General features: G+C 42.1%; 1 protein-coding gene and 1 pseudogene across 1 annotated transcript; one reads left to right on the top strand and one right to left on the bottom strand.

The window, feature by feature from the left end:
• Positions 1 to 7,445: 7,445 nt before the first annotated feature.
• Positions 7,446 to 10,505, top strand: LOC126988961 (uncharacterized). Its single transcript, XM_050847390.1, has 3 exons — positions 7,446 to 7,557; positions 9,235 to 9,449; positions 10,074 to 10,505. The coding sequence occupies exons 1-3, from the start codon at positions 7,490 to 7,492 to the stop codon at positions 10,496 to 10,498; spliced, it is 708 nt and encodes a 235-aa protein (XP_050703347.1). The 5' UTR covers positions 7,446 to 7,489; the 3' UTR covers positions 10,499 to 10,505.
• A 2,477-nt stretch (positions 10,506 to 12,982) lies between these two features.
• Positions 12,983 to 16,416, bottom strand: LOC126988958 (putative nuclease HARBI1; annotated as a pseudogene).
• Positions 16,417 to 17,048: the final 632 nt, after the last annotated feature.

Genomic DNA, 17,048 nt, shown 5'->3' with positions numbered 1-17,048 from the left:
TAGCCAGTTCAGAAGACCAGTCAGCTCAAAAATATCGATAGAAGGTAGAAAAGGGAGGCAACATGGCGGCGGAGTTAGAGAAGTAGAAGACTGTCAGTAATAGGAGTGGAGTTGATGAGACGAAGAGCCTTAGACTCCACTTTGTCCAAAAGGGCTGTGTGTGTGGAGCCCCCCCTCTCGTGAGATGCATACTCCATACGAGGGCGGACATTGCCTCTGTATATTGATAGCATCTGTGCGGAGAAGAACTGGCGGAGACGATACAGAACGCCCAACCTCAAGGAAGCTGATTTAGTAAGAGAGGAGATGTGAAGTTTCCAGTTAAGATTCTGAGTTATGGATAAACCGAGGATGTTTAGTGTAGCAGAAGGTGACATTTGAGTGGTGTCAAAGAATAGGGGATAGGTGTTTAGAAGATTGTTTTCAGTTCATATGTGCCTAAGAAGGGTGACCGTTCCAATCCTCAAACTACCGCCCTATAGCTTTACTTTCCTGTCTATCTAAGGCTTTTGAATCAATCCTAAACCCGAAAGATTCAAAAGCACCTTTCCACTTCTAACCTTCTATCTGATCGCCAGTATGGATTCCGCAAGTGGCGTTCTACTGGCGATCTTCTTGCTCTCTTAACTGACTCCTGGTCATCCTCTCTTAGCCGTTTCGGTGAAACTTTCTCTGTTGCGCTAGACGTATCATAGATTTACATAGATTTACATAGAAAATCAGACCACAGACCCCATGGTCCAGACTTGGTGGTCTGTCCTTAAACCTAAGTGATTTTACATTAATCAGAAGACTCCAAAACGTTGCATTTCTACTCTAGTTGATATTAAGTTGAAGGAAGTGACGGTCGAGCGTAGTTTTGAAGGAGTCAATCGTGTTACACTGGACCACTGACGGTGGAAGCTTATTCCATTCTCGCACTACAACGTTGGTGAAGAAAAATTTGGTGCAGTCTGAATTTACTTGTCTACATCTGAGTTTTACGCCATTGTTCCTCGTGCGCAAAGTGTCATCGATCATAAACAATGTTGATCTGTCTACATTCGTGAAACCATTAAGTATTTTAGAACATTCGATCAGTTTTCCTCGGAGGCGACGTTTCTCAAGAGAGAACATGTTAAGGGTAGAAAGCCTTTCTTCGTAGGATTTGTTGCGCAAGGAAGGGATCATTTTCGTTGCCCGACGCTGAACACCTTCTAATTTAGCAATATCCTTTGCATGGTGGGGAGACCAAAACTGTACCGCATATTCCAAGTGGGGTCTGACTAAACTGTTGTAGAGCGAGTATTACATCTTTATTCTTGAATACAAAGTTTCTTTTAATGAAGCCCAACATTCTGTTCGCTTTATTTGTTGCATCGATGCATTGCTGTGAGAATTTGAGGTTTGACGCGATTTTGACCCCCAAGTCTTTGACGCATTGAACGCTTTTGAGTTTAACGCCGCGCATTTCGTATTCGAACTTCTTATTCCTCGTTCCAACTTGAAGGACCTGGCACTTGTCTACATTAAAGGGCATCTCCCATCTATCCGACCAAGCTGAAATTTTGTGCAAATCCTCTTGGAGGCTTTGCCTGTCTTCGTCAGTGAGAACCGAGTTGCCAATCTTTGTGTCGTCTGCAAATTTACTAATGCGGTTATTGAGTCCAACATCCACGTCGTTGATGTAAATAATGAAGAGCACTGGGCCAAGGACCGAGCCCTGAGGGACGCCACTAGTGACAGGCGCCCACTCTGAGTTAAATCCGTCAATCACTACTTTTTGTTGTCTGTTGCTCAACCAATTCGCGATCCATTGGTTTACTTGACCGTCAATACCTATTTGCTTTAATTTGTAAAGTAATTTATGATGCGGGACTTTATCAAACGCTTTCTGGAAATCAAGATAGACTACGTCCAGTGATTTGGTTACGTCATAAACAGTGAAGAGGTCGTTATAAAAGGTTAATAGGTTTGATAGGCAGGATCTTTTGTTTCGGAAGCCATGTTGTGAGTCCCCAATCAATGAGTGGCTTTCAAGGTAATTCACAATTTTGTCTCTAATTATGCCCTCAAGTAACTTACCTACAACCGAAGTTAGACTAATGGGCCTGTAATTACCTGGTACTTTTTTGTCTCCTTTCTTGAAAATCGGTGTCACGTTAGCCTTTTTCCAATCTGAAGGACGATGCCTTGTCGCAAGGACATATTGAATACGGTTGTGAGGAGGAGAGTATTTCGCTCTTTGTTTCTTTCAGCAGAGTTGGATATACTTTGTCAGGTCCAGGACTTTTATTTGTTTTAAGTGAATGGAGAGCTTTAAGGACTTCATCGGTTGTTATTTCAAAATTAGGCAATGCATGCTCGAGATTTACAATAGTACTGGTGTTGGTGGTAGCGAGAGGAAGACTGTTAGTATTAAACACCGAGGAAAAGTAATTGTTTAAGAGGTTTGCAATGTGGTGGCTGTCAGTCACTAGTGCACCGTCGCTGTTTGTTAAAGGTCCAATACCACTTTTGATCGCCTTTCTGTTGTTTATGTAACTGAAGAAAGATTTCGGATTATTTTTACAGTTGGCTGCAATATTTTCTTCGTATCTACGCTTTGCCTGACCTACTAGTCTTTTTACTCGTCGCCTGGCATCATTATAAAGTCTAATGTTTTCGGGCGTGCTTTGTTCTTTCTTTAACCTGTAAAACAATTTTCTCTCATTGACTGATTGTTTAATTTCGCTATTAAACCACGGTGGGCTTTTATTAGTGTTAATTCGCTTCTCGCACAAGGGGACGAATGTGTTCTTTTGAGTGAGTAAGTGATTTTTAAGGCTTAGCCAGGCTTCCTCTACGTTGCCGTCATCTGATAGTTGTATTTCTGTTAGTTTTTGTCGGATTTCTACGAAGTTAGCTCTTTTGAAATTTTGCACCTTTACTTTATTTTCAGTCACTGATGATTGAGCTTTAATGTCGACGCGCACTAATTTATGATCGCAAGAACCGAGGTGTTCTCCTACCGTGACACTACTGACTAGGTTATCTTGGGTCGTTATAACAAGGTCGAGTATATTATTTTGTCGAGTTGGCTCAGAAACCATTTGGCTTAGATAATTTTCTTCTAGAAATTCGATCATTCTATGTGACTCGCCTTCTGTACCTGACAGTGTCGCCCAGTCGATATGGGGGAGGTTAAAGTCTCCTAATATCAGTGAGTCGCTGTTATTAAGTGACTGCCTTAAGACGCTGTACATTTCAAGGTCGTCATCGAGTGATTGCCCGGGAGGTCTGTAGGTGACAGATATATTTAAGTTGACTTTTGCAATGTTTACTCGCACGCACAAATGTTCAACGTTACTGTTTCCCGGTGTTTTGTCAGTGGGTTGCAAATAGCTTTTGACATAAAGGGCGACGCCGACGCCACCGCCTCTACGGTTTACACGATCTTTGTTGAAGAGTCTGTAGCCATCTATGTTGTATTCGGAACTTAAATCAATATTTGTGGTGTCGATAAATGTTTCGGTTATAGCAATTATGTCAAAATTTTCTGTTAAAGCAAGACATCTCAGTTCATCAAATTTGTTTCTTAGGCTACGCGCATTGAAACTAAGGATTTTTAAGTTATCTAGAGGCTTAGTAATAGAGGTGGTGGTACTTGCGGGATCACGGTTACGGGTTTGTCGCGATGCACGGCGTCTATTTACACGGGTGGGGTGGAGGGACGTGGCCGTGACTCGTTTTTTGTTCGGATGACACGCACTGCTTCGTTGAGGAGCCTTCCGAGTCTGGCTGCCCCGATGGGAGAAAGGTGCAATCCGTCCCTGTGGAAGAGCTCATTTTGTCCATAGAAATTGTCCCATGCGTTTAGGAACTCCACGTCAAGCTCCTACAAAGAGTCTGTAAGCGGTTGTTTAGGCTGAAGGCCTTACTGAAAAGTCGCTCTCCGCCCAAGTCCGTGGTAGAACTCCTGAAATCAAAATGTTAGGGATTTAGTCTTATACTGCTGGATGAGCCTACGGTACTTCTCCAGGAGTTCCTCAGACCGGGTCGTGGTGACGTCGTTCGTACCTGTGTGAATAACAAACAGTGAATCATTAGTAGCCTGGGGGGAGATCTCCTCAAGAGCAGCAGTTATGTCGTCGATCCCAGCACCAGGATAGCAATAGTTCCGTCTTCGACGAGGAACTCTGCCGCAGAACTCAACGACCTGCTGGCGAATCATGGAGTCACCCACCAGGAAGGTGCTCTCCTGCTCGTCCTCCTCCTCCAGAATGGCAAACCTGTTGAAGCAATGAACAGGATAAATCGCTTGTCTGGCTGGTTTGGCTCCTCCATTCACGACGGTGAAGCCATCATGGGCGGTGCCACTAGCATCCTCCCGTTGCGTGGTGTTGTCCGCTGGTGTCGACGGTACCGCTGAGGGCAAGGGGGCGGTTGGAGAAGGGTTTGGCACCACAGCAACGTTAGCCTGGATGAATTCCTGCAAGGAGGCAACAGTGCGAGAAAGCTCTATTATTTTATTCTGATCTGCTTCCATCTTCTCTTCTTGCTCCTGCAGTCTGGTCTCGAGATGCTGCCTGGTGAGAGAAAGCTCTATTATTTTATTCTGGCCTTCTTCCATCTTCTCTTCCTGCTCCTGCAGTCTTGTCTCGAGATGCTGCCTGGACAGACACAGTCGACAGACAGCAGAACGCCCTGTAAAAAGTGAGCTGAGAAGCTACCGTTACAAGTACTGCACTTCTTAGGCGCCATCTTAGCTGAAATGAAAGAGATAAAACACAGAGTGAAGGGGATTAGGAAAGGGGTGAGGTGTGTGAGAGGTAGTTTAGTAATGGAGGAAAAGTGAGAGAGAGGAGTAGGAAGGGATGTGAGGTGAGTAAAGAGGGGAAAGAGAGGTGTGTGAGATCAAGGAGGGTTAGGAAATAGGTGAGGTGGGAGAGGAGGAGTAGGAAGGATGTGAGGTGAGTAAAGAGGGGAAAGGGAGGCGGTGAGTGAGGTGTGAGATCAAGGAGGTTAGGAAATAGGTGAGGTGGGAGAGGCGGTGAGTGAGGTGTGTGAGATCAAGGAGGGTTAGGAAATAGGTGAGGTGGGAGAGAGGAGGGTAGGCAGGGATGTGAGGTGAGTAAAGAGGGGAAAGGGAGGCGGTGAGTGAGGTGTGTGATCAAGGAGGGTTAGGAAATAGGTGAGATGAGTGAGAGGGAGTTTGGGAAAGGAGGTAAGTGGGAGAGAGGAGGAGTAGGAAGGGATGTGAGGTGAGTGAGGTGTGTGAGAACAAGAAAGGTTAAGAAGGAGGCGAGGTAAGGTGGGTGAAGGGCTGGGTAAATAGGATGTGAGGTAAGGTGAGTGAGGGGGGGAGGGCTTAGAAATATGTGGAGGTGAGGGAGGAGTAGGAAGGGCTAATCCTCTAGGGGATGAGGAGGAGCAAAGGGATGTGAGGTGAGCGAGGGTGGGGGGGCTTAGGTGAGGTGAGGGAAAGGGTGTAGGAAGTGTTAATCCTCTAGGGGATTTAAAGAGGGTGTAATGAGGAGCAGATTGAATCCTCAGGGAATTCAAAGGGTGGGTTGTCGACACACCCAAATCACGCGTGAGACACTCGGGAACACAAAGTCACACTCGGGACACACGAAACACTCAGAAACCCAAGCACAAGCACGACTAAACACCCTTAAGTCACTCGCAAAAACACCGGAAGTACAACAGCACACTCAAAACACTCTGAAACCCACGCAGAGCACTATAAACATCCAAATCACACGTAAAAGCACTGGAAACACAACACACTCGAAACGCAGAACACTCGAAAACAGCCAAATCACACGTAGAAACACCGGAAACAAAACAGCACACTCAAAACGCTCTGAAACCCACGCAATACACTTAGAAGCAGCCAAATCACACGCAAAAACACCGGAAACACAACACACTTGAATCACTCTGAAACCCACGCAGAACACCCGGAAACAGCCAGATCACACGCAAAAACACCGGAAACACAACACTTGAATCACTCTGAAACCCACGCAGAACACCCGGAAACAGCCAGATCACACGCAAAAACACCGTAAACACAACACACTTGAATCACTCTGAAACCCACGCAGAACACCCGGAAACAGCCAGATCACACGCCTTCGATAGAGTCTGACACCAGTCTTTGCTTTTTAAACTGCCCTCTTTCGGATTATATCCCTCTCTCTGTTCCTTTATCTCCATTTTCCTTTCCGGCCGTTCTATCTCTGCGGTGGTAGACGGTCACTGTTCTTCCCCTAAACCTATAAACAGTGGCGTTCCACAGGGCTCTGTCCTATCACCCACTCTCTTCCTGTTACTCATCAATGATATTCTTTCCATAACAAACTGTCCTGTCCACTCATACGCCGACGACTCCACTCTGCATTATTCAACTTCTTTCAATAGAAGACCCTCTCAACAGGAAGTACACAACTCCAGACTGGAGGCTGCATAACGCTTAACCTCAGACCTTGCAATCATTTCCGATTGGGGCAGAAGGAACCTTGTGTCCTTCAATGCCTCAAAAACTCAATTTCTCCACCTATCAACTCGACACAATCTTCCAAACACCTATCCCCTGTTCTTCAACAACACTCAGCTGTCACCGTCTTCAACACTAAACGTCCTCGGTCTATCCTTAACTCAAAATCTCAACTGGAAACTTCATATCTCCTCCTCGCTAAATCAGCTTCCTCGAGGTTGGGCGTTCTGTATCGTCTCCGCCAGTTCTTCTCCCCCGCGCAGTTGCTATCCATATACAGGGGCCTTGTCCGCCCTCGTATGGAGTATGCATCTCACGTGTGGGGAGGCTCCACTCACACAGCTCTTCTGGACAGAGTGGAGTCTAAGGGTGGTATTGTTAGACGCGAAGGCTAGCGTCCTTTCCTGTCGCTCGACCATGTAGGTAGGCAAAGTTACTTCGTCCCTCGACCGTATTGAGAGACCAGCCCGCCAGCAGCCCCCGCTGCATCTGGCTGCATCTGGGTGTTGGTACGCCTGATCGGCATCAGCTGGCCACGCACCGGCCCGATTTCCCGTTTTTTTCAAAAATCATGTTTCATATCGGGACTACATTAAGAGAAAATTATAAATTTAGAGATAAACAAAACAGAAAAGCTAGATATAGCCGTAATTAATGGAAGAAGACGAGGTGCAGTGCATAAACTTTTATTTCAGCAGTCATACATATAGGAAATTATAAGGAAGTACCCTTTTAAAAATAATAGCATTTAAGATACAAATTCAAATTAAACAATTATGAAAAAAAGAAAAATGAAAAAGATAATGCAGAGTGCCGATATGAATGCATATTCCGCCATCACAACAACGCGCGCGCACGGAAGCTGATCGACAATGGACCGCGCTGCACCACTTTCGTCAAGGCAGAGGAGAGTCCTGGTGCAGCTAGTGGAGGAAAGGCCTGTCCTTCAAGATAGGTCAACCAGCACTGCGGGTCCAGCACAAGAAGAACTTGGCGTGGGATGAGATCGCCAAAAACTTCAACGCCATGCACCCTGATCTGGAGCCGCGATCAGTTCAACAATTGAAAAGAAGTTTCAACCGCATCAAATTGAAGTAAGTAAATGAGGTGCATTGATTTTACGTTGTATATAGTTAACCTTTTGACCAGTATCGCTTTGTATCGCTTAGGTCCTCCTCTCCTCGATCCTTTCAGTGCGCAACGCGTCATGACCCCTGCGCTGTCGGGCAGGGGATGTGAGTTCTATTTTCACCTCCACACCTCTGTAACTATGCATTGTAGCAAATATTCGGCATATCATTGGAAAGATAAAGGCAAATACTATACAGCTTGCTTAATTATATTGCCAGTTTCATATGATGACCGACTAAACAATTATATTTTGCCATCGTATCTAAAAAATAACCGCTATTATAATATGTATTGGTAGTATAGTTTGGTATATATTATTCTCGCTTTAACTTAGTGGTTGTAACAGCCAACTAGGCAAGACAATTCCCCGTTCTGGTGACAGGCAGCATGTTTCACGTATGAGTATGTGGTTGCATTATGTAGGAGGTGTCGGTGGACATTCCATCAGAATAAAGTTACTATGGGGTGGTGAATAGTGTTGGAACATGTATTGTGAGCAGATTCAAAACACCACCAGCACAGACAGCGCGGCGTCGCTGCCACAATTTAGCAGTAAAATAATAAATGCTCTTACTGTGAATTACCATATAGTTCTTGCATCACGGGGTCACGGGGAAAATGCTTCCACCTCAGCGTGCGGTTGCGAAGCAACTGGGGTCATGCCACTCCCTCCCCTGAGAATTAACATACTGCCCCCATCGACCATGCCTTTATACCCACCATTAATATGATCTTAGAATGTGCCCTTGTAACATTCTGTGTGGCATCAGAATGCCGGAGCTTCACTTGTCTAGTGCCTCCCATACTCAGATGTGCCCCCCTTTGATAAATACCTATCCACTCCAGTGTTTGGGTGATGATTAAAATGATCAACTTTTCACCTTTTGAGACACAGATTACACTAATAATGTGTTCTCCAGATCCAAAATAATCATAATGCATTAAAAATAGGCTATAGTTATTTTTCATTGTTATTACATGTTATTTGTAAGGCAAAAAGAAAGAATTACTGGTAGAATAGCAATAAGCATAGAGCAGGTGTAGCTCTTACATATGATAATGTTATACCATTGCTGATCAAATAGTAACCCATTAATTCTTGCTTTGTTAGTTAAGAGCTATATTCAAACTAAAATAATCCCATGTTATCAACCTAATTGAATAGCAATGTATCTTTAATGCAAACACTATTAATATTAATAGGCACTAGAATATTAAATCTGCAACACTAATATCAATTTTGGTACAACAAGTTGTTTCCAATGCTCTTTACTATATTTGGTCAAAGGGTAAAAAAAGGTAAAGGAAAAGGTTAAGTTGGGAGCACACGCTATAGCTGCTAGTGGTGGCAGTGCTCATCTCCATCCCATTGATCCTTTGAGCCTGTCATGAGACAACCCATAAACCAGATACAGTACCAGTGTAACATCTGGGTTACCACAGTTTACTTTCCCTGGTGGCCCCAGGTACCCGGGTGAAAGGAAGGATGAACGGCTGGGTGGCTGCATGCCGACTGCCCAGGCCCGCAGATTCATTGTTAGGGACTCGAACCACTGCATTGCAGAGGTGTATTGTTAAAGGGTTTACAATTCAGTATGCCTTTGATATATTATTGTTATTAAAATCATGTTTCATTGCAGTGTGAAAAAGGAAGAGAGAGCCTACAAGCTGAAGGTGAAGAGGACTGGTGGTGCCCCTCCTCCATCACCTCCCAAGTTTACAGAAGAACATGAGACTGTTGCCTCCATGATCTCTGGAGAACTCAACATGGGCGAGGATGTCTTTGACACTCTTGCCATTCAAGATGGGCATCCAGTGGATGAGGCAGGCACTCCCATCATGGATGTTACTTTCAGTAAGTTAATCATTGCTTGAAAGTATATCACATTATATTATCCAGCTTTCTGCATTCTTGTTCTGGTGCTGCATATAAATACTATCATTGTTATTCTCATCATCAATTTTCACTTTTGATACACTGGTTTAGGTTAAAAGATATGAAAAAAAAAAAATATATATATATATATATATATAGAGAGAGAGAGAGAGAAAGAGAGAATATATATATATATATATATATATATATATATATATATATATATATATATATATATATATATATATATATATATATATATATATATATATATATATATATAAAGATAGATAGATAGATAGATAGATATAGATAGATAGATATAGATATAGATAGATAGATAGATAGATATAGATATAGATAGATAAGTTACTCATTTCTGGGAACAAGCTCTGAGGGGGCCCAGTCTAGGATTAAATTTAAATAACTATAAATGCAATAGATATCAAATTCCCTCTGGTGCCTTTATTGATGGGGTAGTGTTTTTTCAAGTATTATAAGAAAAGAAAAGAAGCTAACATTGTTATTGAAGGAAGAAATTTCCAGAGTCACATCATCTTTCATGTATAAGTATGACTGATAATGCATTGTATTATTTCACAGCTGTGAGTGGAAAACTGCCACCGACAGAGGTCCCCTCTGCTACTTCTGCCGCTGAATGTGCTGAAGCACCTGCACCTCCTAGTGCTTCTACATCTTTCCAGCCAGAAGCTTCATCCTCTGCATCCACTGCACCATCACTAACTACATTTACATGTAATGTGGCCTCATCTTCTGCTGCCCCACGGCAGAGGAGGAAATTTGATGCAGAGTACCAGGCCTGTCGGAAGCAGCAGGATGAGTATCACCAACTCCTTCTTCAACAGACCAGAGAGGAGCACGACCAACAGATGAAACTGTACCAGTTTCACAGGGAGGTGTTGCAGCGGCAGCTAGATGTCTTCACGGAGACTTGGCATCATATCCGTGAGGCAGCAGACACCTGCAAAGCCAAATTTTTGGACAGTTTGGGGAATGCCGGAGAGTAACATCCATGATGGGATTGCCTGGCTCATCAACTGCATGCCCATCTAGTATTGTAAGAGTGTCAAGGACACACGCCCATACTGAGTTCTCCAGAAATCATGGAGGCAACGGCCTCGTGTTCTTCGGAAAGCTTGGGAGGTGATTGAGGAGGGCCACCACCAGTCTTCTTCACCGTTAGCATGTACGCTCCCCCCAACATCACTACCTATGAATTTATCTAAACATTTTATTAATGTGTTCATCTTATTGACTCTCATAACATGAAGGCCAGGCCTGTTCCACTCATTCTCTTGTTGGTAAAGTATTTTTTGCCTATGACCCTGTGGAATCTGAATTTATCAAATTTAAACCCATTATTACATGTCCTACCCAGCTCTCTTACCATCAGAACCTTATAAATATCCCCCTTATTAAAGCCCTTCATCCATTTATAAACTTCGATCAAGTCTCCTTGCACCCTTTGCCTCTCTAGAAAATGCAAGTTTAATTAACTGTTCGAGTCTCCTCATATGTCAAGTTTTTGAACCCGTAAATCATCTTTGTCATCCTCCACTGTACCAATTCTAACATTTTGATACCCATTCTACAATTATGAAGGTGACCAGAAAAAAAAACACATTATCATGATAAGATCTAACTAATGCTAAATATAGCTTGATGACATCAGCACTTGTTGCTTACTCTCCTTGAAATGAATCCCAATACCCTATTTGCACAATATCTAGGATGAATGCATTGTGCTCTTAGATGGAGATCAGAGGTCATCAAGATCCTGAATTCCTCTCACACCTTGATCTTCTTAGGGAGTGTCATTTAACCAATAATTATGAGGGTTGTTCCATATACACTCAGAGTACTGCACTTCCAGATGTATAAATAAAACCAACACTGCCACCATCTTCAGTGGTCTTTCTTTACACCACTGAAGATGGTGGCAGTGTCCTGAAACTGTTTAGTTAAAATATAACTATCGTCTGCCAGTGTGGGTTTTTATTTATACATCAAGAATATTACCAGAGTGATTAGCCCATTCTTTGCACTTCCAGACATTGAACTCCATCTGCCACTTCCCTGCCCATTCACGCAATCTGTCTAGTTCATCCTGGAGAATACTAGCGACCCGATCCGACTCAATTACTCTGCCAATCTCTGTATCATCAGCATTTTAGCATATATTGCCAACATTAACTAGTGTTAGTAGTAGTAGTTGTAGTAGGAAATACATTATATTCAGTGATGTTTGATAAATATTTTTGTTCATTTATTTATATCATGATTATGTACGTATAGGCTTCAGACAGAAATGAACAAATTAAAGAGACTGTAAATTTTGATCGGAAAATATTTATGCAAAATCTTACAAGCTATTTTCATTTTCTGAACAGACATAACTTATTATTAGAGAAACTACAATAAAGATCTCAAAATGTACACCACTGTGACCAACCACCACACCAAGAAAAGACGGCGCCACTATAAAACACTTGCCTGCATCATGACGGGCTAGGGCCGACTACCATCCAGGTCTCTCAAGAAAGCCTAAAAGCACTATAGGCTGGGAAAAAAAAGATCAAACCTGGGCTATCTGTGTATAAATCAACCCAACTGAGCTACTGAGGTCACCATGCCAAGGGCCACTTATGCAGCACTATACCTGACACCCTGGCCCCTACTGTGGATATGAAGGAAAAGTGACCTCGCTCACACTCATGGTAGCTGGAAACGCTTTTAATCGCTTTTAGTCAACCCATAATGCCACCTGTAGTATATATTTACATTAGAAAAACTGCAATAATAGTGAAAAATTTTGTCATGTAGATTACTGAATTTTCAATGTGTTATTGCAGTTCCTCTAATATATATAGCACCGCATGTGCTACTGTGGGTTAAATAAAAGCATTTCCAGCCGCCATGAGTGTGGGCAATCACCTTCCTGCATATCCACAGTGAGGCGAGGATGTCAGATACAGTGCCAGAGAAGTGGCCTCTGGGATCATCTTTTTCTGGGGTGTTTTATGGGGCTGGTTAGGCTGTGGGACCACTGCCTCCTGAGCCCCATCAGTGGGAAATGTTAGCGGATGTTGTTATTCTGTCGATGTGTCACCAGGGGAGGGGTTAGATCCTATTGAGTTGCCAGGACTTCTGTAGGAAGGTCTGCATAGACTTGAGGGCTTGGAAGGCAGTGTTGGGGCTGAGGGTGTCGCTGCCCAGCAGGCCTTCTATGTAAAGTTGGCCTGTGGATGTTGAGTCTGGTTAGGGATGCTTAATTTGATGTTTGTGTGGAGTGAGTGGTATCTTGGGATGTTGAGCAGGTATTGTTCTGGTGTGTTAGGCTGTTTGAGGCACCATGGTCAGTTTAGGTATTGGACTAGACGGAGAACTTTAAATCATCGATGGCTCAGTTGGCTTGCTGCCCTGACTCCTATCCAGAAGCCTGGGTTCCATTGCCAGCACTCAATGGTGTACATTTGACATCCACAGAAGATCTAAAAGAATCTCTCAACAATGGAAGCTCTGCGAGCATTTCCAGTGCCTACATCATAATCTGCAAGTATGTCTATGTTGATGGGCTCAAGTTCTTCTTCTGGCATGTCAATGGGGAGTTTGTTGAGGATTGCAATATTGTGCAGGATGGCACATGCAGTCACAATTTTTTTTGATGTTGAGAGTGCTGTTCTCATTGGCTTTGAGAGAATAGCAAATCTTTTCTTCCAAATCCCGAACGTTCTCTCGATCAGGTTCCTTGTTTTGATGTGAGAGGCATTGTAATGCCTCTCCTTAACAGTACGAGGAATTCGAATGGGAGTTAAAAGGTAGCTTTTACAGGCATAGCCCGAATCCCCAACAAGTATCCTCTGTACTGCCCTCCCTCCAGAGCAGCACACAAAACAGACTCACTGAAGATGCGGGCATCATGTGCACTACCTTGCCAGTTCACGACCAGATTTGTGAAGAGCATGGATGAGTTGCAGACCCCCATTATATTCAATGAAAAAAAGCCTTTCCTGCAGCGGTAAAGTTCTGCATCTTCTCCACCTGGACTGATGATTGGGATGTGTACACCATCTACACATCCAATAACTCCGGGCATGGCAGCTACCTCGGCAAATTGTCGCATGACATCCTGTTCTTCAGCAGGACTGGGGAACTTTATGTAGTCCCCTGCTAGCTGGCAGATTGCACTGGTCACAGTCTTGACACAGGTAGATACACTGGGCAGCGACATGTCACAGCAATCCCCCATGTCAAGCTGGAAGCTCCCAGTGGCATAGTAGCGGAGGGTTACCAGCAGCTGGAGACGTGGTGGGATTGGAAGCCCTGTAAGAAAGAAATATTTATCAGAATATATATATATATATATATATATATATATATATATATATATATATATATATATATATATATATATATATATACACACACACACACCATAGAACGGGGCTATTGCGACCACCTGGGGCAACTGAGACCAGCTAAGGAAATTTCTTTTAAAAATTTAAAAAAAAAAAATAATAATAGGTCGGACTGTTTTGTTAACTTCTGTTTTGTAGACATTCAAGTACATAAGATCTGAAAATGTAAACCACATCTTTTCACTCATTCCACAAGTACCCCTCATTCCTATTAATTTGTGTATGTATATTCGAGGAATGTGACCCAGTAACGCTAAGGTGTGCTGTACACAAGCCGTGTCCCTCAGCCAAGTCCAATTTCTGTGATCTGTAGCCAGGCATCCTATGTAAGTATACAGCCAATGTGGAGGTGATCAATGTTAATGTTTACTTTGTATTGATCTTTATATAACATGGGGTAGTTGAGACCACCATAATGGGGTACAAGAGACCACAGCTACATAAATGGTACACACTTCTGTTTTGTTTCGGGATGGTGTGTACCTACAAGAGAAAAGAAGGTTCTCCCAGGGCCCAGTATACTTCTGACATCCGGAAACAGGCTGATAATAATATTAATAATAATAATAATCATAATGTTAATAATAATAATAATGATAATATTAATAATAATAATAATAATAATGAAAATAATAATGCTAATAATAATAACAAAATAATAATAATAATTATTATAATAATAATTCTAATAATAATAACAACAATAATAATAATAATAATAATAATAATAATCATAATAATAATAATAATAATAATAATAATAATAATTATAACAATAATAATAAATAATAGTAATAATAATAATAATAATAATAATAATAATAATAATAATAACAATGATAAAAATAATAAATTAATTAATAATAATGAAAATAATAACAATAATTATAACAGTAAATAATAATAATAATAATAATAATAATAATAATAATAATAATAATAATAATAATAATAATAATAATAATAATAATAAATTAATTAATAATAATGAAAATAATAATAATTATGTATAATAATAAAAAATTTAATAATAATAATAATAAATTAATTAATAATAATGAAAATAATAATAATTATAATTATAATAACAATAAATAATAATAATAATAATAATAATAATAATAATAATAATAATAATAATAATAATAATAACAACAATAGCAATAATAATAATTCCTGATGACTGCACCTCCATGGTGATGTGGTTATCGTGCCAAGCTACAAATCCACAGATCTAGGTTCAAATCCCAGTCGGTGTGCACCTCACCCAACTGTTCATTCTCCCTCTTGTGCCTGTCAAATTAATGGGTACCTGTGGAAACCTGTGGTAACCCAGATGTTACACCTGCCCTCTCTTTTGGGGTAATGGGTTCATATCCACCACAGGCTATAGTGCTAATGTGACAGAGGTCAGCACTCAGGCCATGTGCAACTATAGTATGTGCCCCTACCTTCACCTTACTTTCACTGAGAATGTGGATGACTGCCTTATCCTACTTTTCAACCAATCAATAACCAAGCCCATAATTTTGCAGATTTTGCAGGGGTCTATAAGGCATCATAGTTTCATGAGGTGGGCGGGGAAGAGGTAGCGATCGAAGCAAGGATGTGCAGGTGAGGGAATATTTTGTAAATAGGCACTTTTAGGGGCATTTTAAGGCTGATTGAAAAACATTGGAGGGGCTGTAGCCCCCTAGCTCCCCCCCACAGAAATTATGGCTGACAACAGAAACTCATGTTAGAAAAGTGTGTCAAAAGATATGTTGAACTGAATTGTTTGCTTTGACCTAAACTCTATCGCTAGGAAATATGAAATAAACATTTATTCCTTAAGAATGATAATTTGACAAAAAAATCATAGACATATATGTAGACATATTTTTACATAGCTGAGAATAACTAGGGTATGGATCTGTGACTTTGGCACCTCGTATAATTTGAGAACTATCAGGGCTGTCCCTGTTTATGGTTGTGGTTCGTTGGCAGATCTAAAGGGGGACCCAGGGGCCGCCCCCCCCATGGTCCTGAGCGAATACTGGAAACTAGCTCAGAAGTGCGCTGCGGCTATAACAACAAAACTCGCAGAACATTCCAAATTGTGTGGTAGGCAATTTCATCGGACTTTTCAACAATCGGGCCTCCGGCAAACTTTTTTCCTGAATCGGCTACTGTTGCAGTTAAGCATCAGTACATTAATCTTGCTAGCCACAGCTTGATCAGGTCTGATTAAAGTACCTGTAAAGAATGGCATTTTTATATTTTCAGACCTATGATATTTTAAGCTTACCTCTTTTCCTGGTAGAATCTGGCAATAGGTGCTGGATTTTTGATAAGAGATCCAGGGTGACTTGCTTGGAGAGCCGAAAGCGTTGAGTGAACTCCTCCTCCGAGTACATTTCAAAGGGATCCCTACGGCTCCTGAACAAACGGGTTCTCCTCCTGATGGCCAGGTCTTCCCATTGTCCCACGTGAGCCACTCTACGTAGCAGGTGTCTGTAGGCTGCCATTGCTGCTTTTTCTGTAATAAAAATTATATTTAATCTTTTGTGTCATCACCCTCATCAAGGATTATTTTCATTTGAAGTGGAACTTAAGCATCAAGGTCTGTCTGAATATAAGCTTGAGCTTAGATTGCCAATGTAATTATTCCCCATAATGGTGTGAAATATTAATATTGGCCATGCTGGGGTGGGCAGGCTCAGTAATGAAGGCTGCTTCCTTGACCTATTTCATAGCATTCACAATTCATACTTATTGAGGTTTACTGGCGTCAGGCTCACTGTAGTATTACCAAAGTTAAGGTAAAGTTGGGGGCACACGCTATAGCTGAGCTGCGCGTGGGTTCTCCGTTGCATGAACACGTGAGCCTGTGGTAGGAGGGAGCCCAACACCCCGGGACACAGGGCCAGTGTGACATCCGGGTTACCACAGATTACCTTCCCCAGGTTTCCCCAGGTACACATTTATCAACCAGCCCGAGAGGGAGGATGAACAGCTGGGTGAGCAGCACGCTGACTCGTCGGGTCATGATTCGGACACGGGGCCGCGTAGTAGTAGTCAGCCACGCTGACCACTAGACCACGGAGACCTCTTAGTATTACCAAGCACGAATAATAAGATTATACATCCTGTCAAGCTC

Source organism: Eriocheir sinensis, unplaced genomic scaffold (genome assembly GCF_024679095.1).
Source record: "Eriocheir sinensis breed Jianghai 21 unplaced genomic scaffold, ASM2467909v1 Scaffold1019, whole genome shotgun sequence".
Taxonomy (NCBI): domain Eukaryota; kingdom Metazoa; phylum Arthropoda; class Malacostraca; order Decapoda; family Varunidae; genus Eriocheir; species Eriocheir sinensis.
This window is presented reverse-complemented; position numbering and strand designations above follow the sequence as displayed.